Genomic DNA, 27,544 nt, shown 5'->3' with positions numbered 1-27,544 from the left:
CAGGTAAGGTAAATTTACTTATACATCTTCTATGTCTTCACCTTGAAGTTGAAAAAATGAAGTAGAAAGTATTTATATATCACATTATTAGTAAGATCTTCTTCGTTCATAAATAAAAACAAGTATGTTAAAAAAGTAGATAATATTAAAAAATAAAGCATTTAATTTGTTCTTTAACCGTATTGTGTAATATTTTTTACGTATTATTGCAAAGTAAAGAGATTTACTACAAGAGGGCTTATAGGGGAGTAAGGGTAAATATGGGCTTATCCTTATAAATTTTGGTAGAGGAATTAACGTCCACCTTAAAGTTATTTATGTAGATTTTATTAGAAATTATAAGTGAATTTTGACCTTCAAGACATTTTCTGAAGGGGAGTTTGTATGGGGGCTAGGGTCAAATGAGGCCCGATCACTATAAAAATTAGTAGTGTCATTTATCGTTTTATAAAACTAAGTTTTGCAGATTTTTAACGTTATATGGGGACTAGGCGAAATAATGGACCAATTTTAACCATTTTCAATAGCGTTCGTCCTTAAACCAAGAAAAGAGTATGTGCCAAATTTCTTCAAATTATCTTGAAAATTACGACCTGTAGCGTGCGCACAAGGTATACATGGACACACAGACAGACAGACGGACGGACAGACGGATATAGCTAAGTCAGAAAGTGATTCTGAGCCGATTGGTATACTTTAAGGTGGGTCAAGAACCAATATTTTTGGGAGTTACAAACATCAGCACAAACGCATAATACCCTTCCCACTATAGTGGTGTTTTTGTTGTTTATTTCTTTATTTATATTTTGAGCAAATAATCACTCTTTCAAATTCTCATGGAGTTTATTTTTTTCACATTTATATTAAATGCACGCAATCGAATTTATATTAAATGAGTAATTTACATTGAGTAAAAACGAAAATAATGAATGAAATAGAAAATTACTATTTCTCTCTTTAGTTTTTTCTTATCTCTAGCATTTAATTCCCAACCTACCCTAACATAATTACTTATTTTTAACCAATTGATAAACATACTGTGTGTAGTATACAACTAAAAAAAATCGTTCCAGTTATCAAACACAGACCTTTTTAATACTCACCATAATTTGTGTTGATTTTCTGAGAAATTTGTATGATCAGTATGATCATCATTGAAATGAGTGAAAATGTAAACACAATTTTGAGTTTGAGTTTTTATAACCAACACCACTATAGTAGGGGGTAGGGTATTATGCGTTTCCGCTGATGTTTGTAACAATGAAAAATAATGGTCCCACAGACATCTTAAGGTAGACTAAATGGGTCTGTCTATCCGTCCGTCCATCTGTCCGTCCGTCTATCTGTCCTTGTAAACCTTGTGCACATGTTAAAAGTCGCAATTTCCAAGATAATTTTGAGAATTCAGAATTACTTTTTGGATCGATTAAGCTGTCCATCTGTCTGTCCGTCCTTCTGTATGTACATTGGTCTGTCTGTCTGTCCGTCCTTCTGTATGTCCATCGGTCTGTCTGTCTGTCTATCTATCTATCTATCTATCTATCTATCTATCTATCTATCTATCTATCTATCTATCTATCTATCTATCTATCTATCTATCTATCTATCTATCTATCTATCTATCTATCTATCTATCTATCAGTCCGTCCATCTGTACTTGCAAACCATGTGCGTATGACAATTTTAAAATCTTTTTTTATTAACAAATTGTTAAAAATATTTCTGAATCAAGGTGAACATTAGAATTAAAAAAAATATATTACACATTTTTAACATATTCACTAATGGAGGGTATCATATGGTCGACCATGCTCTACTATACATTTATACTTGTTAAACAATTCTCTTTTACTCCCAAAAGCATTAATTTATTGTTTATGTTGGTAAAAACATTTAGAACGCCAACAATTAATTGAGCGATACGTTAGTTGTAAAATATTAGTGAGAGCAGCAACACTAAATAAATACAATTAGAAACATATTTTTTTCTTCAAAGAAAAAAACCTAACAAAGAAAGAAAGAAAGGAAAGATAATAATAAAATTGAGTAATACATTAGCTGGCATATTTTAATAAAAAATATGTTTTTTTTTTTGTTTTAAATAAATAAAAAATAGCTTTTAGCATAAAGAAAAAGCTTCACAAAAAAGTACATGTGCTGCTGACAGTAACAGTTAAATGAATTTCAATTAAATGTGAAATTCATAAAGTATTTAATAATGTGTGTAATAATTACCCAGAACAGTTAATAATATTTTATAAATTGTTATAAGCTCGAATATAATTACAATAATTTAAATAAATATAAAGCATTTTTTTAATTAAAAGAAACATAAACTCGACATTTTAAAAATATGAATCGTTTACATAAAAAAGTTCAACGTCCACAGAATCCATATACAAAAGCAAATATATTTTCACGTTTAAGTTTTTGGTAAGTTCTTTAACATGTGTTAATAAATGTTTTATAAACTGTTGTTAATTATATTATAAAATTAGTTAATATTTTATTATAAATTCTAAAAACAATATATATAAAAACTATGTACATTTTTAAAATATTATAAAAACTCTTAAATGTTTTTTGTTAATTGTCTAAAAGTAATTATATTAATATTTGTTGTTGTTCACAAGAGAAGAAAAAAAACGTTTCTTTTTTTCAGTTAAAAATAAAACAAGTTTTTTGAATTTCATTAAATCGTGTATCTTGTATACATATGTACATGGTTGTTTGTGTTATTTTGTTTATGTTTTTTTTTTTTTTGGTTAATTGTTATTAATTTGAATTTTTTTATTTATGTATATAAACGTAAAAAATTGGATGGATGGTTAAGTATTGTGAAATACTTAAATGCATTGTTGTTAGGGGGATTTTTTTATTTGACGAACTTTGTTAAGAGATGGATTTAAAAATTATAGGCGAAACTACTTATAGCCTGGACCACCAGTGGCGTTTGTGCTGATGTTTGTAACATCTAAAAATAAAGGCTTTAGACCTTAGACCACATTAAAGTCGGCTCAAAATCACTTTCTGAGTAGCTATGTCCGTCCGTCCGACAGTTTGTAGGGTAGAAGGGGGATCATAGCCTTAGGGGCACATCTGCCAATAGCGAATAACTTGAAAACTGAGTAATCGATTTTATCCCAGAAAATTTTAAACATTAGTTTTACATATGATGGGAGGCAGACATGATTAATTGTTTTTCAAAGGGCTGTAAAAATATTTCACTAAGTGAAAGAAAAAATATATTGGTCAGTATTAGAACGTCAATAATAATAGTGAACAATAATATTATAATATTTTCGATAATATAATTTGAAGCCCGAAAGAAATTGAAACTAAACCCCAGAACTGCCCGTGGGGGACAAATGCCAAATATATGTTATACTTGTGATGTAGAACAAAATTTGGTTAAAATATAGAAAAAATCAGTAATAATTTGTTTAAATTTTTTTGTTAAGTTTTGTAAAATAAACAATAAATATTTGGTTTATTATACTAAGTTTTTATTTTTGTAATTTTTTTCTTATATTTTATTAATGACAAATCTGCCCCATCCCCTTGGCGCATTTACCCCATAGATGGGGCGGTAGCGCCGTTTTTGGTCAGTGCGAAAAAATTAAAAAAATATGTACATGAGGATGAGTAAGGAAAGATTGAAAGGAATACAATTAAAGCCAACATATTTAAGTATCCGAACGAAGAAAAAAATTAATTATATGTATTGTGGTATTAATTTGAGGCCGCCTCAAAATAAAGTGGCGTATGGTCCGCCTCCAACCTAAACCTTGTACACACACTACAGGTTTTTTTTTTTCAATTTTTTAAATAATTTGATAAAATTTGTCACATACTCTTCTTTTGGTTCAACGACGAACGCTATTGAAAATGGATAAAATCGGTACATTATACCTCCTAGACCCCATACAACCGTACCTCCAGAATAGGAATTTTAGGCTAATAATTGGTTCTATTATTTCGACCAAAATCGGTAAAATTTAATTTCATAGAACTTTAAACGACATTACTGATTTATGTAATAATTGGGCTTCATTTTACCCTAGATCCCATACAAACTTCCCTTCAGAAAATGATACCAAAATGAGGCTTTCTAAGAAGAAAAATTTCCCATGGGGCTTTATAGGGTATCTGTTTTCTCGGCAACAGCTGAATTATATGCATTACCACGCACCAGTCTTTTAATCGACATTTTCTTATCGCGAATTTGGGTTTAAACCACAGCCACCACGTGTGCCCTATAGAGACCTTTCTAATAACCGAAACAAGGCAAAGTTTGAAACTCTGCCCTGCAAGCTACTGGTTCCCTTGGTACCAGATTATGTGGTTCTATGATCCGATTGTATGTCAAATCATTCCAATGAAAAGCCCGAGGATACATTTGATCAACACTGGTTTATAGTCCCGCCAGATTATCTTCGGGGATTGTAATCACACCAAGATAGGGTCTTCAATCAAGGTTACATGCTCCCAGGTCGACTATGGAAAACAATGTATATTTTTAGGCTTTGATGATATCCGATATCCAAGAAAATTCGATATCAGAATGTGTGTTCGATATGAAAAAAAATTTATTCGATTATAATTTCCTCAATTTTTCAATCCCATTTTTAACAAGAAATTTTTTTAAAAAAATATTATGGGATATTTTACTAAATTCTTTTTATTATTTCAATTCTAGGTGGACCGCCGATCTGTTTCGTTTAGGTTGGAAACAATCACTCGAAGATAAAGATTTATATGAAATACCTCAAGACTTAGATTGTAAAGATGGTACTAAACTCTTGGATGAATTATGGGAAGAGGAGAAGAAACGAAAAAAGAATCCAAACATATTACTGGTGCTATGCAAAGCCTATGGGAAGGTCATACTGCCCTATGGGTTTTTCTGTGTTTTATTGGAAACAACATTAAAGTATGTATAATTTTCGAAATAATGAAAAGAAAAATCTATTAAACAGAAACACCGTTTTACAGATGTCTACAGCCTCTATTTTTAGGAGGTTTAGTATCGTTTTTTGCTGCTGGCCAGACAAATGTAAGCGAACATGACGCTTTTGCCTATGCCGCCGGTATTGTTATGTGCTCCTTTTTGATAGTGATGGGCTATCAGCCATATTTATTTTTTGCATTTAAAAAGAGCACACAAATACGGGTGTCACTAGCCGGTTTAATATATCGCAAATGCCTGCAAGTCTCAAAGAATTCCAGTGATGAAGGTTTACGTGGACGAGCCATTAATATACTGGCTAATGATTTGTCAGTATTTGATATGGTTTTGTGCTTTGTACACGACTGGTGGAAGGGTCCTTTAGAGGCGTTAATCATTGGTTATCTTATGTATCGAGAAATAGGTTGGGCCGCTGTGATAGGCATTTCATTTATGTTGGCTTTTATACCTTTACAAGTGTGGGGTGCTAAGAAGGCGGCCAGCTATAAAGAGAAGACTGTGGAACGCACCGATTGGCGTGTCAAGTTAATGAATGAAATTATTCAGGGTATCCAAGTGATCAAAATGTATGCGTGGGAAAAATCATTTGCACAGGTCATAGGTTTGGTAAGACGCAAGGAAGTGAATGCTATTAAAGGTTCAGCACACGTTTATGCTGTACTCAATTGTACCCACATGATTTCACCAATATCCATATTTTTGGCTTTAATATCCTACATCTATTTTGGAGATATTTTGACGGCTCAGAAAATCTTTACAATTTCCTCATTCTTTACTATGCTCAGTGAGTCCATGGTAATGTTTTGGCCAATGTCTTTGATATGTCTGGCTGAAAGTTGGGTGTCGATTAAAAGAATTAAGGAATTTTTGCTGTATGGCGAAGAAGGATATGTAGATGAGAAGAATAAGAAAGATATTCCACAAGATAAAGAAAAAGAAGAAATTACTGCACAAGAATTTTTACTTAATGGCAAAGCAGCTCGAAAGGAAAGTAAACGCATTGTGAATTTAGAGGCTAAAGTTAAAAGTTTAGAAATGCGCAATGTAATGGCCAATTGGGAAACCAAAGAAGGCGAGGATTCTACAAAAACTCCAGCTTTACAGCATTTTACAACAACCTTTGAAGAGGAGACATTGGCTGCTATAGTAGGTCCAGTGGGTGCAGGAAAATCTACTTTACTAAATGCCATTTTAGGAGAAGTGAAAATAGAATCTGGAGAAATCATAGTTAATGGCAAAATCTCCTATTGTGCCCAAGAAGCCTGGGTATTTGAGGGTTCCATTAAGGATAATATTATATTTGTGGAAGACTATGATGAGAGACGTTATAAGCAAGTTTTAAAGGTATGCGCTTTAGAACGTGACATAGAATTGTGGCCCAAACGTGATCTGACGCGTGTGGGAGAAAGAGGCGTTAGCTTGAGTGGTGGTCAAAAGGCTAGAGTTAATTTGGCCAGAGCTATTTACCGCAAAGCAGATATCTATCTACTAGATGATCCCCTATCGGCGGTGGACAGTCATGTTGGCAAGCATATAATGGACAATTGTATTAATCAGTTCCTTTATGACAAAATACGCATATTGGTAACACATCAATTGCAATATCTAAACGATGTAGAGCATGTTATTCTCATGGATGGTGGTAGTATTGTGGTGCAGGGTAATTACCAGGAATTGCAAAATTCTAAACAGTTTAAGTTTCTAGCACAAACTCAAAAGCAAAGTGCTGAGAGTGAAGATGATATGGAATTTATTGATGGTGTTTCGGAAGATGAAAAAAGTCTCAAGACCTATAGATCTCGTTTGGCTTCGGGTAGTAGTGCTGATTTTGATATGCAAGAATTTATAGTGGATGAAAATGAAGAGGCAGAAGAGCTGAGTAAAGAAACTAAAGCTGATGGTTCGGTTAAGTTTGACAACTATTTGACCTACTTTAAGGCTTTGAATAATACTTGGTATTTTCTGCTGATAGTTATGCTATTCATAGCTACTCGCTTTTTACTAAACAGTACGGAATATTACTTATCCAGATGGTGAGTTAATCTACAGATTTGTTCTACTAAAAAAATTATAAAAATATTTTTCTTTACAGGGTAATATGGGAAGAAAAGATAGCCTTGGTGCCTTTTGAAAATAACACCGATTTAATGGTCCATAACTCTACCGTGCTAAGCAATAATAATGAATCTGACTTTATTTTCAACAACTCCACAGAGAAGTCAATTTACGACAGTCATGCTGAAGAGAGACATCAACGTATTCTTATCTATATGTTCATATTGATTGCCACTACTATAGTTTATATCTGGCGTACTTTTGGTTTTATACACATGTGTCTGCAGATCTCTTTACATCTACATGATTTGCTATTCCGAGCCATAACTCGCACCTCTATGTTGTTTTTCAATACAAATCCATCGGGTCGTATTTTAAATCGTTTCTCAAAAGATATTCGCACCTTGGATGTGGATGTACCGCGCACCTTAATGGATTGTGCATCGGTAAGTTATAGATCTAATAACTTTGGTCAAGAATTGTAGAGAGTATCGAAGACCCGAAGATAAATAAAATTTTTAAATAAAAATAATTTTTAGAAAAAAATTTCTTTTGGAAAACACAATTGATCTTGATGTGCAAAATCTAAATAACTGTTTGTTAACCTTTCTTATACTTTTTTCCAGTTCCTAATTGATATAACTGGTGTAATGATCATTGTAGCCATTGTCAACTACTGGTTACTAATACCATCACTTGTGATCCTTTTAGCTCTTGTAATATTAAGACAAATATTCGTTAGCACTAGTCGTGATGTCAAACGTATAGAGTCAATTTGTAAGTTTTCTATTAATAAATAATCTTTAATTACATTAGCTAAAACCATACAATTTCTCCCACTTACAGCCCGCAGTCCTATTTATTCACTAACAAATCAAACATTCCAGGGTCTGACCACTATAAGAGCTTTACAGGCCGAAAAGATCTTGGAGTCTGAGTTTCATGAACATCAAAATGCAAACTCTTCTGCTTGGTTTTTGTTTCTCTCCTCAAATCGAGCCTTTGCTTTTTGGAGCGATATGCTCTGTGTTTGCTACATTGCCATAGTAACAATTAGTTTCTTAGCTCTACGTTCCAGTTTCAATAGTGGTGATGTGGGTTTGGCTATTTTGCAATCATGTGCCATGGTGGGCATGTGTCAGTGGGGTATGAGGCAAACGGCAGAATTGGAAAATAACATGACAAGTGTGGAACGTGTTTTGGAATATACAAAGCTGCCGCCAGAATCGGCCAAAGAGGAAGCAGAGGTTTCAAAACCCCATGAACTTTGGCCCAGTAAAGGACGCATAGAATTTGTTAACTTTAGCTTAAGATACAATCCCAATGATAAGTGCATTTTAAAGAACTTAAACTTTACCGTAGAACCTAAACAGAAAGTGGGTATAGTAGGACGCACAGGAGCTGGAAAGTCATCCATTATACAATCGCTATTCCGTTTGGCCTATAATGAGGGCGTTATACGCATTGATGGTTTAGATATAGAAACGATTGATCTGTACGATTTAAGAAGTAAACTTTCGATAATTCCTCAAGATCCGGTGTTATTTTCGGGAACTTTACGTTATAACTTAGATCCTTTGGAGGAATATAGCGATGAGAAAATGTGGCAGGCTTTAGAAGATGTGGAATTAAAAGAACATGTTACAAAATCTTTAAGCGGTTTAAATTGTGCCATGTCAGATGGTGGTTCTAACTTTAGTGTGGGTCAAAGACAATTGGTTTGTTTGGCACGTGCTATTCTTCGACAAAATAAGATTTTAATTTTAGATGAGGCTACCGCCAATGTAGATCCTATGTAAGTTATAAAACTTTTAATATTTATACAGTATATCAGACTTATTTTTTGTATTCTTCCTAGAACCGATGCTTTAATTCAAAACACCATACGCAGTAAATTTGCCGATTGTACCGTTTTAACGATTGCTCATCGCTTACACACCGTTATGGATAGTGATCGTGTTCTTGTTATGGATGCTGGTCATGCTGTAGAATTCGATCATCCGTATTTGTTGTTGCAAAAACCTAAAGGTTTTCTACGACGTTTAGTAGATGATACTAGCTCAGATGCTGCCGCCGCTTTACTGCAAGCGGCCCAAGAAAGTTATAAGTTAAAAGTACAAAATCTTTAGGGACATTTAGTCTATATGTAGTCGGAATTTAGTAAATGAACTCAAATATTTTAGTTAAGGATTAGTAATATTTTTGTGCAATATATTTGATAATATTTTTACTATGTTATATACCGAATGTATTAAAAGAATATTTTTTAAAATTTTGTGTTTTATTTAATTTTTAGTTAAAATTATCATAATATATGAGATTTGTTTGTGCTGCAGGTTCAAAAATATTTGATGAGATATCAAAATTCCAGAAGACTGAGTTTTATCGATTTATATTTTTTAAATAATCCATATTTTTGTTTAATCGAAACAAGGCTTTTCTCTTAATAAATTGGAGGCCCATTACGTAGCCTCCTTTGTTATTTATTCATATTTAACAAATATGATATTATGAAAAAATAAATGCATATTCACTCACATCTCGTAAGCCTTATAAAAGTCACACAATCCTAATTTAAATTTTTATAAACGAATGGAACAAACTCTCTTTATAGTTTCTTATCCATTAAATAAAACAACTTTTTATTATCTTCCAACACGTGCATACACTTTTTTACAATTACATAGTGATTTAAAGTTATTTAAAACAGCAAGTTAAAATACGTTTAAATTGAAAAAGGACCTCATTTTGTGATCACTTATATTTTCCTTCATAAAACAATTTTTTTTTGTCAAAAACCTAAGAAAACTAAAATCGCTCATAACTTCGCTAAAACACGTTTAAATTGAAAAAGGACCTTATTTTGTGATCACTTATATTTTCCTTCATAAATCGATTTTTTTGTCAAAAACCTAGGAAAACTAAAATCGCTTATAACTTCGTTAAAACACATTTATATTGAAAAAGGACCTTATTTTGTGATCACTTATATTTTCCTTGATAAATCGATTTTTTGGTCAAAATCCTAAGAAAATCAAATTGCTTATAACTTGGTTAAAACACTTTTAAATTGAAAAAGGACCTCATTTGGTGATCACTTACATTTTCCTTAAAAATGGATTTTTTGGTCAAAAACCTAAAAAACTAAAATCGCTTATTAAATTGAACAAGGACCTTATTTTGTGATCACCTATATTATCCTTAATAAATCAATTTTTTGGTCAAAAACCTAAAAATACTAAAAACGCTTATAACTTTTTTAAAACACTTTTAAATTGAAAAAGGACCTCATTTGATTATCACTTATATTTTCCTTAAAAAATGGATTTTTTGGTCAAAAACCTAAGAAAACTAAAATCGCTTATAACTTCGTTAAAACACGTTTAAATTGAAATAGGACCTCACTTGGTGATCTCTTATATTTTCCTTAAAAAATGGATTTTTTGGTCAGAAACCTAAAAAAAACTAAAATCGCTTATAACTTCGTTAAAACACGTTTAAATTGAAAAAGGACCTTATTTTGTGATCACTTATATTTTCCTTGAAAATCGATTTTTTGGTCAAAGACCTAAAAAAACTAAAATCGCTTATAACTTCGTTAAAACACGTTTAAATTGAAAAAGGACCTTATTTTGTGATCACTTATATTTTCTTTTAAAAATGGATTATCTGATCAAAAACCTAAGAAAACTAAAATCGCTTATAACTTCGTTAAAACACGTTTAAATTGAAAAAGGACCTTATTTTGTGATCACTTATATTTTCCTTGATAAATGGATTTTTTGGTCAAAATCCTAAAAAAACTAAAATTGCTTATAACTTCGTTAAAACACGTTTAAACTGAAAAAGGACCTTATTTTGTGCTCACTTATATTTTCCTCGATAAATGGATTTTTTGGTCAAAATCCTAAGAAAACTGAAATTGCTTATAACTTCGCTAAAACACGTTTAAATTGAAAAAGGACCTTATTTTGTGATCACTTATATTTTCCTTGATAAATCAATTTTTTTGGTCAAAAACCTAAAAAAACTAAAATCGCTTATAACTTCGTTAAAACACGTTTAAATTGGAAAAGGACCTCATTTGGTGATCACTTATATTTTCCTTAATAAATCAATTTTTTGGTCAAAATCCTACGAAAAATAAAATCGCTTATAACTTCGTTAAAACACGTTTAAATTGAAAAAGGACCTTATTTTGTGATCACTTATATTTTCCTCGATAAATGGATGTTTTGGTCAAAATCCTAAGAAAACTGAAATTGCTTATAACTTCGTTAAAACACGTTTAAATTGAACAAGGATCTTATTTTGTGATCAAATATCCTAAGAAAACTAAAATTGCTTATAACTTCGTTAAAACACGTTTAATTTGAAAAAGGACCACATTTGGTGATCACTTATATTTTCCTTAAGAAACGGATTTTTTGGTCAAAAACTTAAGAAAACTAAAATCGCTTATAGCTTCGTTAAAACACGTTTAAATTGAAAAAGGACCTTATTATGTGATCACTTATATTTTCCTTGATAAATCCAAAGAAAACTAAAATTGCTTGTTACTTGGTTAATACACGTTTAAATTGAAAAAGGACCTCATTTGGTGATCACTTATATTTTCCTCAAAAAATGGATTTTTTAGTCAAAAACCTAAAAAAACTAAAATCGCATATAACTTCGTTAAAACACGTTTAAATTGAAAAAGGACCTCATTTGGTGATCACTTATATTTTCCTTAAAAAAAGGATTTTTTGGTTAAAAACTTAAGAAAACTAAAATTGCTTATAGCTTCGTTAAAACACGTTTAAATTGAAAAAGGACCTTATTTTGTGATCACTTATATTTTCCTTAAAAATGGATTTTTTTGGTCGAAATCCTAAGAAAACTAAAATTGCTTGTAACTTGGTAAATACACGTTTAAATTGAAAAAGGACCTCATTTGGAGATCACTTATATTTTCCTTAAAAAATGGATTTTTTGGTGAAAAACCTAAAAAAACTAAAATCGTATATAACTTCGTTAAAACACGTTTAAACTGAAAAAGGACCTTATTTTGTGATCACTTATATTTTCTTTAAAAAATGGATTTTCTGATCAAAAACCTAAGGAAACTGAAATTGCTTATAACTTCCTTAAAACACGTTTAAATTGAACAAGGACCTTATTTTGTGATCACTTACATTTTCCTTGATAAATCAATTTTTTGGTCAAAAACCTAAGAAAATTAAAATCGCTTATAACATCGTTAAAACACGTTTAAATTAAACAAGGACCTTATTTTGTGTGATCACTTATATTTTCTTTGATAAATGGATTTTTTGGTCAAAATCCTAAGAAAACTAAAATTGCTTGTAACTTGGTTAATACACGTTTAAATTGAAAAAGGACCTCATTTGGTGATCACTTATATTTTTCTTAAAAAATGGATTTTTTGGTCAAAAACCTAAGAAAACTAAAATCGCTTACAACTTCGTTAAAACACGTTTAAATTGAAAAAGGACCTTATTTTGTGATCACTTATATTTTATTTCGAAAATGGATTTTTTGGTCAAAAACCTAAAAAAAAAACTAAAATCGCTTATAACTTCGTTAAAACACGTTTAAATTGAAAAAGAAACATATTTTGTGATCAATTATATTTTCCTAAGAAAACTAAAATTGCTCATAACTTCGTTAAAACACATTTAAATTAAACTAGGACCTTATTTTATAATCAACTATATTTTCCTATATAAATCGATTTTTTGGTCAAAATTTTAAGAAAACTAAAATTGCTCATGACTTCCTTAAAACACGTTTAAATTGAAAAAGGACCTCATTTGGTGATCACTTATATTTTCCTTGATAAATAGATTTTTTGGTCAAAATCCTAAGAAAACTGAAATTGCTTATAACTTGGTTAAAACACGTTTATATCGAAAAAGGACCTCATTTAGTGATCACTTATATTTTCCTTAAAAAATGGATTTTTTGGTAAAAAACCTAAGAAAACTAAAATCGATTATAACTTCGTTAAAACACGTTTAAATTGAAAAAGGACCTCATTTGGTGATAACTTATATTTTTCTTAAAAAATTGATTTTTTGGTCAAAAACCTAAAAGAACTAAAATCGCTTATAACTTCTTTAAAACACGTTTAAATTGAAAAAGGACCTTATTTTGTGATCACTTATATTTTATTTCGAAAATGGATTTTTTGGTCAAAAACCTAAAAAAAAACTAAAATTGCTTATAACTTCGTTAAAACACGTTTAAATTGAAAAAGGACCTTATTTTGTGATCACTTATATTTTCCTTAAAAAATGGATTTTTTTTGTCAAAATCCTAAGAAAACTGAATTTGCTTATAACTTAGTTAAAACACGTTTAAATTGAAAAAGGATCTCATGGGTGATCACTTATATTTTCCTTAACAAATGGATATTTTGGTCAAAAACATAAGAAAACTAAAATCGCTTATAACTTCGTTAAAACACGTTTAAATTGAAAAAGGAACTTATTTTGTGATCACTTATATTTTCCTAAGAAAACTAAAATTGCTCATAACTTCGTTAAAACACATTTAAATTAAACAAGGACCTTATTTTATAATCAACTATATTTTCCTATATAAATCGATTTTTTGGTCAACATTTTAAGAAAACTAAAATTGCTCATGACTTCGTTAAAACACGTTTAAATTGAAAAAGGACCTCATTTGGTGATCACTTATATTTTCCTTGATAAATCGATTTTTTGGTCAAAATCCTAAGAAAACTAAAATCGCTTATAACTTCGTTAAAACACGTTTTAATTGAAAAAGGACCTTATTTTGTGATCACTTATATTTTCTTTCAAAAATTGATTTTTTGGTCAAAAACTAAAATTGCTTATAACTTCGTTAAAACACGTTTAAATTGAAAAAGGACCTTATTTTGTGATCACTTATATTTTCTTAAAAAAATGGATTTTGTAATCAAAAACCTAAGAAAACTAAAATCGCTTATAACTTCGTTAAAACATGTTTAAATTGAAAAAGGACCTTGTTTTGTGATCACTTATATTTTCCTTGATAAATCAATTTTTTTGGTCAAAATCCTAAGAAAACTGAAATTGCTTATAACTTCGTTAAAATACGTTTAAATTGAACAAGGACCTTATTTTGTGATCACTTATATTTTCCTTGATAAATCAATTTTTTTGGTCAAAAACCTAAAAAAACTAAAATCGCTTATAACTTCGTTAAAACACGTTTAAATTGAAAAAGGACCTCATTTGGTGATCACTTATATTTTCTTTGATAAATCAATTTTTTGGTCAAAAGCCTACGAAAACTAAAATTGCTTATAACTTCGTTAAAACACGTTTAAATTGAAAAAGGACCTCATTTGGTGATCACTTATATTTTCCTTAAAAAATGGATTTTTTGGTCAAAAACCTAAAAAAACTAAAATCGCTTATAAATTTGTTAAAACATGTTTAAATTGAAAAAGGGCCTTATTTTGTGATCACTTATACTTTCTTTAAAAAATGGATTTTTTGGTCAAAAACCTAAAAAAACTAAAATTGCTTATAACTTCGTTAAAATACGTTTAAATTGAAAAAGGACCTTATTTTGTGATCACTTATATTTTCCTTGATAAATCGATTTTTTGATAAATGGATTTTTTGGTCAAAAACCTAAGAAAACTAAAATCGCTTATAACTTCGTTAAAACGCGTTTAAATTGAAAAAGGACCGTATTTTGTGATCACTTATATTTTCTTTAAAAAATGGATTTTCTGATCAAAAACCTAAGATAGAAAAGAAGAACCTAAGGACTTAAGAAGGACCTCATTTCCTTTATATTTTCCTTAATAAATGGAATATAAATACTCTCTTTTTGGTAGGATAAATTGTGCTATATAGAGCTGACATACATATATGCAGAATTAATTTAGAAATTTTTGCTTAATTCTTTTTCATACTTAAATTAATACGTTATAATATTAAAATGAATTAACTTACCCCATGTAGCCATTGTACAATCTGAAATAAAAAATTTTAAATCTAATTTAAAATGTTTTAATTAAAAAATGTTACAAATAGAAAAACTAGATTTTTAATAAAAATATATAAATAGTCGTGATATCGAAGGGTGACTCACTAACAAATCAAACAGTATAGGGTCTGACTACATTAAGAGATTTACAAGCGAAAAAAATCTTTGAGTCTGAGTTTCATGATGAAACCGAAAATTCAAAGGCCTAGAGAAGTTCTAATCTAGTTCAGTTCTAGTTCAGTATTAGTTAAGTTCTAGTTCAGTTTTAGCTCTAGTTTTAGTTCAGTTTATGTCCAGATACTGGGTAATGGCTTTTAATTGTAATTACTTACCTAATAACATAATTTTCAATGACTACTACATATGGTCTGGATTACATAGATGTAGTCTAATAAGGTCTTTCTAATAATGTGTTGTATAAATACTATCTAATTCATTAGTCATACAGATGCTGCATACGTTTATTCATGCGATTTACAATCACTACTTTTTCTATTTACTTGTAATCGTTTGTGGTAATTACTTGCCTCCAATGACTTCACCGTGTTAATTTTAGAATTTTTACTTCTTACATGGTAATGAACATTTTTACTGGGTAAGTTTTCAATTTCATCATTTAAATATAACAAAACTAATTAAATGATCCACTTTCATTTGTGGTTACCAATTAAATAATCAATTGGTTAAAGCTAGTTTGAAAAAGTAGTTAAAGCTGTTTCATGTTGTTTAAATTTTCACAAAAATAAAATCCTTGAAATCCCTCGAGAATTGGCAATTCGTGATTTCTTCCCCATTTACGGCATTTTTCTTTATATTTAATTTATAATTTAAAATGTAAAGAATGCAATTGAAGCGTTGACTGCAAAGTTAACAGTTTTTCTTTTGCATTTTTTCCAGTACAAGTTTCCCCTTGGTATTTGATAAACGTGACTGTCATCGAAATAAAAATAGTTGTTTTTCTACATTCTTATAGGAAGAAATGCCAGGATGGTAGAAGAGTTGTGTGTAGAGAGAATAAATTTCTATAGATTATTTTCAATGATATACAATGTGAGCTTATAAGCAAAAGAGGCTATGTCCAATAGTAGCATAATTTCAGTAAATGTTTGCTTATAATTAGTTGAGTATTTAGGAAAAGCAAAGTACAGAATTTCATATACATATGTAGATAGTTTTGTTTTACTTTAAGAAACGCTTAAGTTTTTTTTTTTTTTTGTAAATTTTCAACTACGCCCATTCCTTATTTTGTTGTCAACGCAGCAGCTTACATATCAAATGTCGTTCTGTACATATATTTTTTTCTGCCGGTAATAGAATCGTGTTTAACATAAAACATTTGATTATTTCTCTTAAGTAAAATAGAAAAAGGACAGCAAAAAAATAAATATAAAAAATAAGCCTAGAGAAAATAGGCGAAGAATATCAACCTCTTCGTCACAGCCTTAAGTCACAAGTCAGAATAAGGATTTTTTCCAATGTCATTTGCAGGGTGAATATAACAAAATCCAACTACTGGATATAAATAGAGTAAAATGGAGTAAATAAATAAAAAATATGTATAAAATAATCTGCACAACAATGCAGTTAACAAAATAGATTGGCACAATCTGGATTCTTCCTCATACTGCCTGTTTATAGATGATTTTTTTTATTTTTTCCACAAACGTTGTTTCTTTCTACAAAGTGAATTTGTTTCGACATAGACAGAGATACACATTTTTGATGCATACTATGTATGAAGTGAAATGTGTTGTGAAAAAAAAAATTCAAAAAACGTGTTTTGTATTTCTTATGAGTTGAATAAATATGTTTAAGATAATTTAAAAATATAAAATCACCACTAATTTTTGTATGCAATTTTTTAGAAGTCACATCCGATATATTTCTAGTTCACACAGAACTGAACTAGAACTGAACTGGAACTGAACTAGAACTGAACTAGAACTGAAATAGAACTGAACTAGAACAGAACTAGAACAGAACTAGAACTGAACTAGAACTGAACTAGAACTGAACTAGAACTGAACTAGAACTGAACTAGAACTGAACTAGAACTGAACTAGAACTGAACTAGAACTGAACTAGAACTGAACTAGAACTGAAATAGAACTGAATGAGTACTGAACTAGAACTGAACGAGAACTGAACTAGAACTGAACTAAAAGGGAAGTGTTATGTAGAAATTAAAAACATTTATGAAAATTATTTCTATAAACCCTTGATAAACTGTTATGAATAAGAAAGTGTTTGAACTTTATTTATACACAAGACAGCACCATAGTGGGGAGGGTATAATACGTTTGTGCTGATGTTTGTTACGTACAAAAATATTGATCCTACAACCACCTTAATGTATACCGATCGGCTCTGAGTCACTTTGTGGTTATAATTCCCTACTTGTTTTTTTTCAATATTTTAAATTTTAATTCAATTTAATTTACATTCTGTTTTTTTATTTAAAATTGAATATACTTATCAAATAAAAATTAATTACATAATTCCTTACTCCTTGTAGTAATACTTTAAAAAAAGCTTTAATGTTAAAATTTTTGTTAATTGACATAATTTTATATAAAATTTAAAATGTCTATTTTATTGTTAAAACTTCTACTAATATTCTAAAAAGAAACTTCCACTTCTTTCTATTTTTTTCTCAGAAAAATAAAAATAAAATATTTATTTTTCCCTGTTTTATTGTCTGAATTTTTCATATTAACTTCAGTAATAGACATACATCCCACATCCATTCTTTCAATATTCCAAACTCAGTGAGTAAGGACTTGTACTACTAAGCTCTATCTATGTATGATGGAGGAGTAAAATGTGTTGTCGTTTGTTTCGTACAACCGAAATCCACTAAAGACAATTTCAGTCGGTTTGCATTTAATTGCTAAAGTTTTTTAATTAAATTATTTTTTTTTTTCTATAAATACATATAGACAACATTTTTTCTCTTTTAGCTGTTGCTCATATAATTGTTGTAGGTTTTGTGCGTGTATGTGTTTAAGTGTGATTTTTTCATTATTCTTTTATAAGTATATGTGTGGTATTTTGTTGGCCAAACTTCGGGAACCATAAAAGAGAGACGACAGCTATAAAACTGCCATTTTATTTAGGAATATTGTTGTTGTAGAATACGACACACAAAACAGAAAACAGAAAACCAAAAAATATATATACATATGTACTTAAATATATTTATATAAATACATTTATATATATATGTATTTTAAATGAATTTCTTTAATTGTTCGTTTTTTTCATAAGCATTAAAAACCATCCACATATATAGCCTCATACTAGTGGTTACTTAGCAAGAATGAAAAAAACTATATCGACAACATCAAACTGTTTAATTAGTTTATTTTATTAAAAATAATTTGTAAATGTTTTCTAAGAATTAAATTTCAGATATACTAATTGTCGATAATTGTTTGCTATGAATCCTTTTAAAAAATAATACAATAAGTCTTGTGGTGTAAAGAATAATAAAAATGTATATAATGACAAGGTATTACAAAAAAATTTAAATTGAAACTATAAAATATAAAATAAATAAATAAATAAATAAATAAATAAATAAATAAATAAATAAATAAATAAATAAATAAATAAATAAATAATTTAATAAATAAATAAATATAAAAAATATGCTCTGAAATAAACTAGAACTGAGCTAGAAGTAGAACTGAACTAGAACTGAACTAGAACTGAACTAGAACTGAACTAGAACTGAACTAGAACTAGAACTGAACTAGAACTGAACTAGAACTGAACTAGAACTGAACTAGAACTGAACTAGAACTGAACTAGAACTGAACTAGAAATGAACTAGAACTGAACTAGAACTGAACTAGAACTGAACTAGAACTGAACTAGAACTGAACTAGAACTTAATTAGAACTAAACTAGAACTGAACTAGAACAGAACTAGAACTGAACTAGAACTGAACTAGAACTGAACTAGAACTGAACTAGAACTGAACTAGAACGGAAATAGAACTGAACTAGAACTGAACTAGAACTGAACTAGAACTGAACTAGAACTGAACTAGAACTGAAATAGAACTGAACTAGAACTGAACTAGAACTGAAATAGAACTGAACTAGAACTGAACTAGAACTGAACTTGAATTGAACTAGAACTGAACTACAACTGAACTACAACTGAACTAGAACTGAACTAGAACTGAACTAGAACTGAACTAGAACTGAACTAGATCTGAACTAGAACTGAACTAGAACCGAACTAGAACTGAACTAGAACTGAACTAGAACTGAACTAGAACTGAACTAGAACTGAACTAGAACTAAACTAGAACTGAACTAGAACTGAACTAGAACTGAACTAGAACTGAACTAGAACTGAACTAGAACTGAAGTAGAACTGAAGTAGAACTGAACTAGAACTGAACTAGAACTGAACTAGAACTGAACTAGAACTGAACTAGAACTGAACTAGAACTGAACTAGACTGAGAACTAGAACTGAACTAGAACTGAACTAGAACTGAACTAGAACTGAACTAGAACTGAACTAGAACTGAACTAGAACTGAACTAGAACTGAACTAGAACTGAACTAGAACTGACTAGAACTGAACTAGAACTGAACTAGAACTGAACTAGAACTGAACTAGAACTGAACTAGAACTGAACTAGAACTGAACTAGAACTGAACTAGAACTGAACTAGAACTGAACTAGAACTGAACTAGAACTGAACTAGAACTAACTAGAACTAAACTAGAACTGAACTAGAACTGAACTAGAACTGAACTAGAACTGAACTAGAACTGAACTAGAACTGAACTAGAACTGAACTAGAACTGAACTAGAACTGAACTAGAACTGAACTAGAACTGAACTAGAACTGAACTAGAACTGAACTAGAACTGAACTAGAACTGAACTAGAACTGAACTAGAACTGAACTAGAACTGAACTAGAACTGAACTAGAACTGAACTAGAACTGAACTAGAACTGAACTAGAACTGAACTAGAACTGAACTAGAACTGAACTAGAACTGAACTAGAACTGAACTAGAACTGAACTAGAACTGAACTAGAACTGAACTAGAACTGAACTAGAACTGAACTAGAACTGAACTAGAACTGAACTAGAACTGAACTAGAACTGAACTAGAACTGAACTAGAACTGAACTAGAACTGAACTAGAACTGAACTAGAACTGAACTAGAACTGAACTAGAACTGAACTAGAACTGAACTAGAACTGAACTAGAACTGAACTAGAACTGAACCAGAACTGAACCAGAACTGAACTAGAACTGAACTAGAACTGAACTAGAACTGAACTAGAACTGAACTAGAACTGAACTAGAACTGAACTAGAACTGAACTAGAACTGAACTAGAACTGAACTAGAACTGAACTAGAACTGAACAAGAACTGAACTAGAACTGAACTAGAACTGAACTAGAACTGAACTAGAACTGAACTAGAACTGAACTAGAACTGAACTAGAACTGAACTAGAACTGAACTAGAACTGAACTAGAACTGAACTAGAACTGAACTAGAACTGAACTAGAACTGAACTAGAACTGAACTAGAACTGAACTAGAACTGAACTAGAACTGAACTAGAACTGAACTAGAACTGAACTAGAACTGAACTAGAACTGAACTAGAACTGAACTAGAACTGAACTAGAACTGAACTAGAACTGAACTAGAACTGAACTAGACTGAACTAGAACTGAACTAGAACTGAACTAGAACTGAACTAGAACTGAACTAGAACTGAACTAGAACTGAACTAGAACTGAACTAGAACTGAACTAGAACTGAACTAGAACTGAACTAGAACTGAACTAGAACTGAACTAGAACTGAACTAGAACTAATCTAGAACTGAACTAAAACTGAACTAGAACTGAACCTAAAAACAACTAGAACTGAACTAGAACTGAACTAGAACTGAACTAGAACTGAACTAGACTGAACTACTGAACTAGAACTGAACTAGAACTGAACTAGAACTGAACTAGAACTGAACTAGAACTGAACTAGAACTGAACTAGAACTGAACTAGAACTGAACTAGAACTGAACTAGAACAGAACTAGAACTGAACTAGAACTGAACTAGAACTGAACTAGAACTGAACTAGAACTTAACTAGAACTGAACTAGAACTGAACTAGAACGGAAATAGAACTGAACTAGAACTGAACTAGAACTGAACTAGAACTGAACTAGAACTGAACTAGAACTGAACTAGAACTGAAATAGAACTGAACTAGAACTGAACTAGAACTGAAATAGAACTGAACTAGAACTGAACTAGAACTGAACTAGAATTGAACTAGAACTGAACTACAACTGAACTACAACTGAACTAGAACTGAACTAGAACTGAACTAGAACTGAACTAGAACTGAACTAGAACTGAACTAGAACTGAACTAGAACTGAACTAGAACTGAACTAGAACTGAACTAGAACTGAACTAGAACTGAACTAGAACTAAACTAGACTGAACTAGAACTGAACTAGAACTGAACTAGAACTGAACTAACTGAAGTAGAACTGAACTAGACTGAACTAGAACTGAACTAGAACTAAACTAGAACTGAACTAGAACTGAACTAGAACTGAACTAGAACTGAACTAGAACTGAACTAGAACTGAGCTAGAACTGAACTAGAACTGAACTAGAACTGAACTAGAACTGAACTAGAACTGAACTAGAACTGAACTAGAACTGAACTAGAACTGAACTAGAACTGAACTAGAACTGAACTAGAACTGAACTAGAACTGAACTAGAACTGAACTAGAACTGAACTAGAACTGAACTAGAACTGAACTAGAACTGAACTAGAACTGAACTAGAACTGAACTAGAACTGAACTAGAACTGAACTAGAACTGAACTAGAACTGAACTAGAACTGAACTAGAACTGAACTAGAACTAGAACTGAACGAGAACTGAACTAGAACTAAACTAGAACTGAACTAGAACTGAACTAGAACTGAACTAGAACTGAACTAGAACTGAACTAGAACTGAACTAGAACTGAACTAGAACTGAACTAGAACTGAACTAGAACTGAACTAGAACTGAACTAGAACTGAACTAGAACTGAACTAGAACTGAACTAGAACTGAACTAGAACTGAACTAGAACTGAACTAGAACTGAACTAGAACTGAACTAGAACTGAACTAGAACTGAACTAGAACTGAACTAGAACTGAACTAGAACTGAACTAGAACTGAACTAGAACTGAACTAGAACTGAACTAGAACTGAACTAGAACTGAACTAGAACTGAACTAGAACTGAACTAGAACTGAACTAGAACTGAACTAGAACTGAACTAGAACTGAACTAGAACTGAACTAGAACTGAACTAGAACTGAACTAGAACTGAACTAGAACTGAACTAGAACTGAACTAGAACTGAACTAGAACTGAACTAGAACTGAACTAGAACTGAACTAGAACTGAACTAGAACTGAACCAGAACTGAACCAGAACTGAACTAGAACTGAACTAGAACTGAACTAGAACTGAACTAGAACTGAACTGGAACTGAACTAGAACTGAACTAGAACTGAACTAGAAGTGAACTAGAACTGAACTAGAACTGAACTAGAACTGAACTAGAACTGAACTAGAACTGAACTAGAACTGAACTAGAACTGAACTAGAACTGAACTAGAACTGAACTAGAACTGAACTAGAACTGAACTAGAACTAGAACTGAACTAGAACTGAACTAGAACTGAACTAGAACTGAACTAGAACTGAACTAGAACTGAACTAGAACTGAACTAGAACTGAACTAGAACTGAACTAGAACTGAACTAGAACTGAACTAGAACTGAACTAGAACTGAACTAGAACTGAACTAGAACTGAACTAGAACTGAACTAGAACTGAACTAGAACTGAACTAGAACTGAACTAGAACTGAACTAGAACTGAACTAGAACTGAACTAGAACTGAACTAGAACTGAACTAGAACTGAACTAGAACTGAACTAGAACTAATCTAGAACTGAACTAGAACTGAACTAGAACTGAACAAAACTGAACTAGAACTGAACTAGAACTGAACTAGAACTAATCTAGAACTGAACTAAAACTGAACTAGAACTGAACTAGAACTGAACTAGAACTGAACTAGAACTGAACTAGAACTGAACTAGAACTGAACTAGAACTGAACTAGAACTGAACTAGAACTGAACTAGAACTGAACTAGAACTGAACTAGAACTGAACTAGAACTGAACTAGAACTGAACTAGAACTGAACTAGAACTGAACTAGAACTGAACTAGAACTGAACTAGAACTGAACTAGAAATGAACTAGAACTGAACTAGAACTGAACTAGAACTGAACTAGAACTGAACTAGAACTGAACTAGAACTGAACTAGAACTGAACTAGAACTGAACTAGAACTGAACTAGAACTGAACTAGAACTGAACTAGAACTGAACTAGAACTGAACTAGAACTAGAACTGAACGAGAACTGAACTAGAACTAAACTAGAACTGAACTAGAACTGAACTAGAACTGAACTAGAACTGAACTAGAACTGAACTAGAACTGAACTAGAACTGAACTAGAACTGAACTAGAACTGAACTAGAACTGAACTAGAACTGAACTAGAACTGAACTAGAACTGAACTAGAACTGAACTAGAACTGAACTAGAACTGAACTAGAACTGAACTAGAACTGAACTAGAACTGAACTAGAACTGAACTAGAACTGAACTAGAACTGAACTAGAACTGAACTAGAACTGAACTAGAACTGAACTAGAACTGAACTAGAACTGAACTAGAACTGAACTAGAACTGAACTAGACTGAACTAGAACTGAACTAGAACTGAACTAGAACTGAACTAGACTGAACTAGAACTGAACTAGAACTGAACTAGAACTGAACTAGAACTGAACTAGAACTGAACTAGAACTGAACTAGAACTGAACTAGAACTGAACTAGAACTGAACTAGAACTGAACTAGAACTGAACTAGAACTGAACTAGAACTGAACTAGAACTGAACTAGAACTGAACTAGAACTGAACTAGAACTGAACTAGAACTGAACCAGAACTGAACCAGAACTGAACTAGAACTGAACTAGAACTGAACTAGAACTGAACTAGAACTGAACTGGAACTGAACTAGAACTGAACTAGAACTGAACTAGAAGTGAACTAGAACTGAACTAGAACTGAACTAGAACTGAACTAGAACTGAACTAGAACTGAACTAGAACTGAACTAGAACTGAACTAGACTGAACTAGAACTGAACTAGAACTGAACTAGAACTGAACTAGAACTGAACTAGAACTGAACTAGAACTGAACTAGAACTGAACTAGAACTGAACTAGAACTGAACTAGAACTGAACTAGAACTGAACTAGAACTGAACTAGAACTGAACTAGAACTGAACTAGAACTGAACTAGAACTGAACTAGAACTGAACTAGAACTGAACTAGAACTGAACTAGAACTGAACTAGAACTGAACTAGAACTGAACTAGAACTGAACTAGAACTGAACTAGAACTGAACTAGAACTGAACTAGAACTGAACTAGAACTAATCTAGAACTGAACTAGAACTGAACTAGAACTGAACTAGAACTGAACTAGAACTGAACTAGAACTAATCTAGAACTGAACTAAAACTGAACTAGAACTGAACTAGAACTGAACTAGAACTGAACTAGAACTGAACTAGAACTGAACTAGAACTGAACTAAAACTGAACTAGAACTGAACTAGAACTGAACTAGAACTGAACTAGAACTGAACTAGAACTGAACTAGAACTGAACTAGAACTGAACTAGAACTGACTAGAACTGAACTAGACTGAACTAGAACTGAACTAGAACTGAACTAGAACTGAACTAGAACTGAACTAGAACTGAACTAGAACTGAACTAGAACTGAACTAGACTGAACTAGAACTGAACTAGAACTGAACTAGAACTGAACTAGAACTGAACTAGAACTGAACTAGAACTGAACTAGAACTGAACTAGACTGAACTAGAACTGAACTAGGACTGAACTAGAACTGAACTAGAACTGAACTAGACTGAACTAGAACTGAACTAGAACTGAACTAGAACTGAACTAGAACTGAACTAGAACTGAACTAGAACTGAACTAGACTGAACTAGAACTGAACTAGAACTGAACTAGAACTGAACTAGAGAACTGAACTAGAACTGAACTAGAACTGAACTAGAACTGAACTAGAACTGAACTAGAACTGAACTAGAACTGAACTAGAACTGAACTAGACTGAACTAGAACTGAACTAGAACTGAACTAGAACTGAACTAGAACTGAACTAGAACTGAACTAGAACTGAACTAGAACTGAACTAGAACTGAACTAGAACTGAACTAGAACTGACCTAGAACTGAACTAGAACTGAACTAGAACTGAACTAGAACTGAACTAGAACTGAACTAGAACTGAACTAGAACTGAACTAGAACTGAACTAGAACTGAACTAGAACTGAACTAGAACTGAAGTAGAACCGAACTAGAACTGAACTAGAACTGAACTAGAACTGAACTAGAACTGAACTAGAACTGAACTAGAACTGAACTAGAACTGAACTAGAACTGAACTAGAACTGAACTAGAACTGAACTAGAACTGAACTAGAACTGAACTAGAACTGAACTAGAACTGAACTAGAACTGAACTAGAACTGAACTAGAACTGAACTAGAACTGAACTAGAACTGAATTAGAACTGAACTAGAACTGAACTAGAAACTGAACTAGAACTGAACTAGAACTGAACTAGAACTGAACTAGAACTGAACTAGAACTGAACTAGAACTGAACTAGAACTGAACTAGAACTGAACTAGAACTGAACTAGAACTGAACTAGAACTGAACTAGAACTGAACTAGAACTGAACTAGAACTGAATTAGAACTGAACTAGAACTGAACTAGAACTGAACTAGAACTGAACTAGAACTGAACTAGAACTGAACTAGAACTGATCTAGAATTTTGTTGCAATAATACTCGTATGCCAAATTTGTGAATGTTGTAATGATAACATAGTCAAATTTGTATAGGTTTCTTTGTAACGTTAGAACATATTAAAACATTATTGCCACTGCCATCCTGGGTGCAATTTCACGCCTTTAATGAAGTAATTTTTTGATTTCTTGCAATATCGACAAAATTGAATTAAAAAAGGGAGAAGGTAAAAATGGCCAAATCTAATATTCACCACACCTTAATGCGGTTAACTAAAAGAAGAAGAAAAAGGAACTATCACCAACCACTACCCAAAATCACCCAGAAAACGAAAACAGGAAAACAACAGCAGACAACCAAAAAAATAAAAATTGCTAAAAATTGTTTTTCATTTTTTTGTTTTTTTGCTAGGGCCTTAAACGTTTTGCCAAGTTATCAGTATCAATGTGTGGTATGCAAAACTTATCAAAATGGAAAATCGATTAAAAATTTACAAAATGACTGCTAACAGTTTTAGTTTATAACCAAACCCAACATACATTGTGAAAATATGTATAAAAAAGAAATAGAAAGAAAAGTAGTGGAAAAAATATTAAACAGATAAAAGGATATAGTAAAAGATATTAAGTGGGTGTGTTTCGCCAGATGTACAAAGATACAATAATTGTTGTATGCAAAAAAAGGAGTATGAGAAAAAAATTGCAATGCGGAAAAAAATCTAATCAATGCAGCACTTTGAGTTTTACATGTCTCTGACTGTATGTCTGTCTGTCCTTTTTGCTTTGTTTTTGTATGTTAAAATCAACCAAGCAGAAATATAGTCGGAATGATACTGAAATAATATACATGTGAATGTATAAACATTGCTCAGATCCCTAAAATTTGTTTTTTTTAATTATCAAACGATTATATTACTTTCTTATTATAAATCAGCAATTACATAATTTATATTATTTTTTTTTGAAAATTATTAAAGTTAAATTTTATTTTAGAATTAATTTTGTACAGAACTACCCTATTGTAGTTTAATGTTCTCTATAAAGAGCAAGAAAATTGTGAAAAGTTAAATCTGGGCTTTTACAGAAATTAAAAGTCTCTTGGGCGTTAAATATTCTACATATCTTTCTTTTTTTAAACACGAGTCTGCAGAATTCCTATTATTTTAAACAGCGAGTTGTGAAATTATTTATTAACGCATAATATATTATAAGATTAGTTATAAAAATTAATATTTGATAACAAAACACGGAAAAGGAGTGCAACGCAACGTATGCGTATTTTTTATTATAAGAAACTCTTCAATATACAACATACGTCACAATGCACAAAACATGACATTTGTCACAATAGTTAATTATTTAAATACATTTTGAGTTATACAATTCTATCGATTAATTTATGTATCTATCTATCAATCAATTTATCTATCTATCTATCTATCTATCTATCTATCTATCTATCTATCTATCTATCTATCTATCTATCTATCTATCTATCTATCTATCTATC

The 27,544-nt window shown here is 31.1% G+C and overlaps 1 protein-coding gene across 1 annotated transcript; it reads left to right on the top strand.

Annotated features, from left to right (window-relative positions):
- The first annotated feature begins 2,005 nt into the window (after positions 1–2,005).
- LOC111677635 (probable multidrug resistance-associated protein lethal(2)03659) lies at positions 2,006–9,296 on the top strand. The gene is made up of 7 exons (XM_023438795.2): positions 2,006–2,433; positions 4,700–4,933; positions 4,996–7,002; positions 7,062–7,470; positions 7,651–7,801; positions 7,871–8,819; positions 8,883–9,296. The coding sequence occupies exons 1-7, from the start codon at positions 2,354–2,356 to the stop codon at positions 9,151–9,153; spliced, it is 4,101 nt and encodes a 1,366-aa protein (XP_023294563.2). The 5' UTR covers positions 2,006–2,353; the 3' UTR covers positions 9,154–9,296.
- Positions 9,297–27,544: the final 18,248 nt, after the last annotated feature.

Source organism: Lucilia cuprina, chromosome 5, assembly GCF_022045245.1.
Source record: "Lucilia cuprina isolate Lc7/37 chromosome 5, ASM2204524v1, whole genome shotgun sequence".
NCBI classification, from domain to species: Eukaryota; Metazoa; Arthropoda; class Insecta; order Diptera; family Calliphoridae; genus Lucilia; species Lucilia cuprina.
The sequence above is the reverse complement of the archived record's forward strand: the minus strand, read 5'-3'. Positions and strand labels throughout refer to the sequence as shown.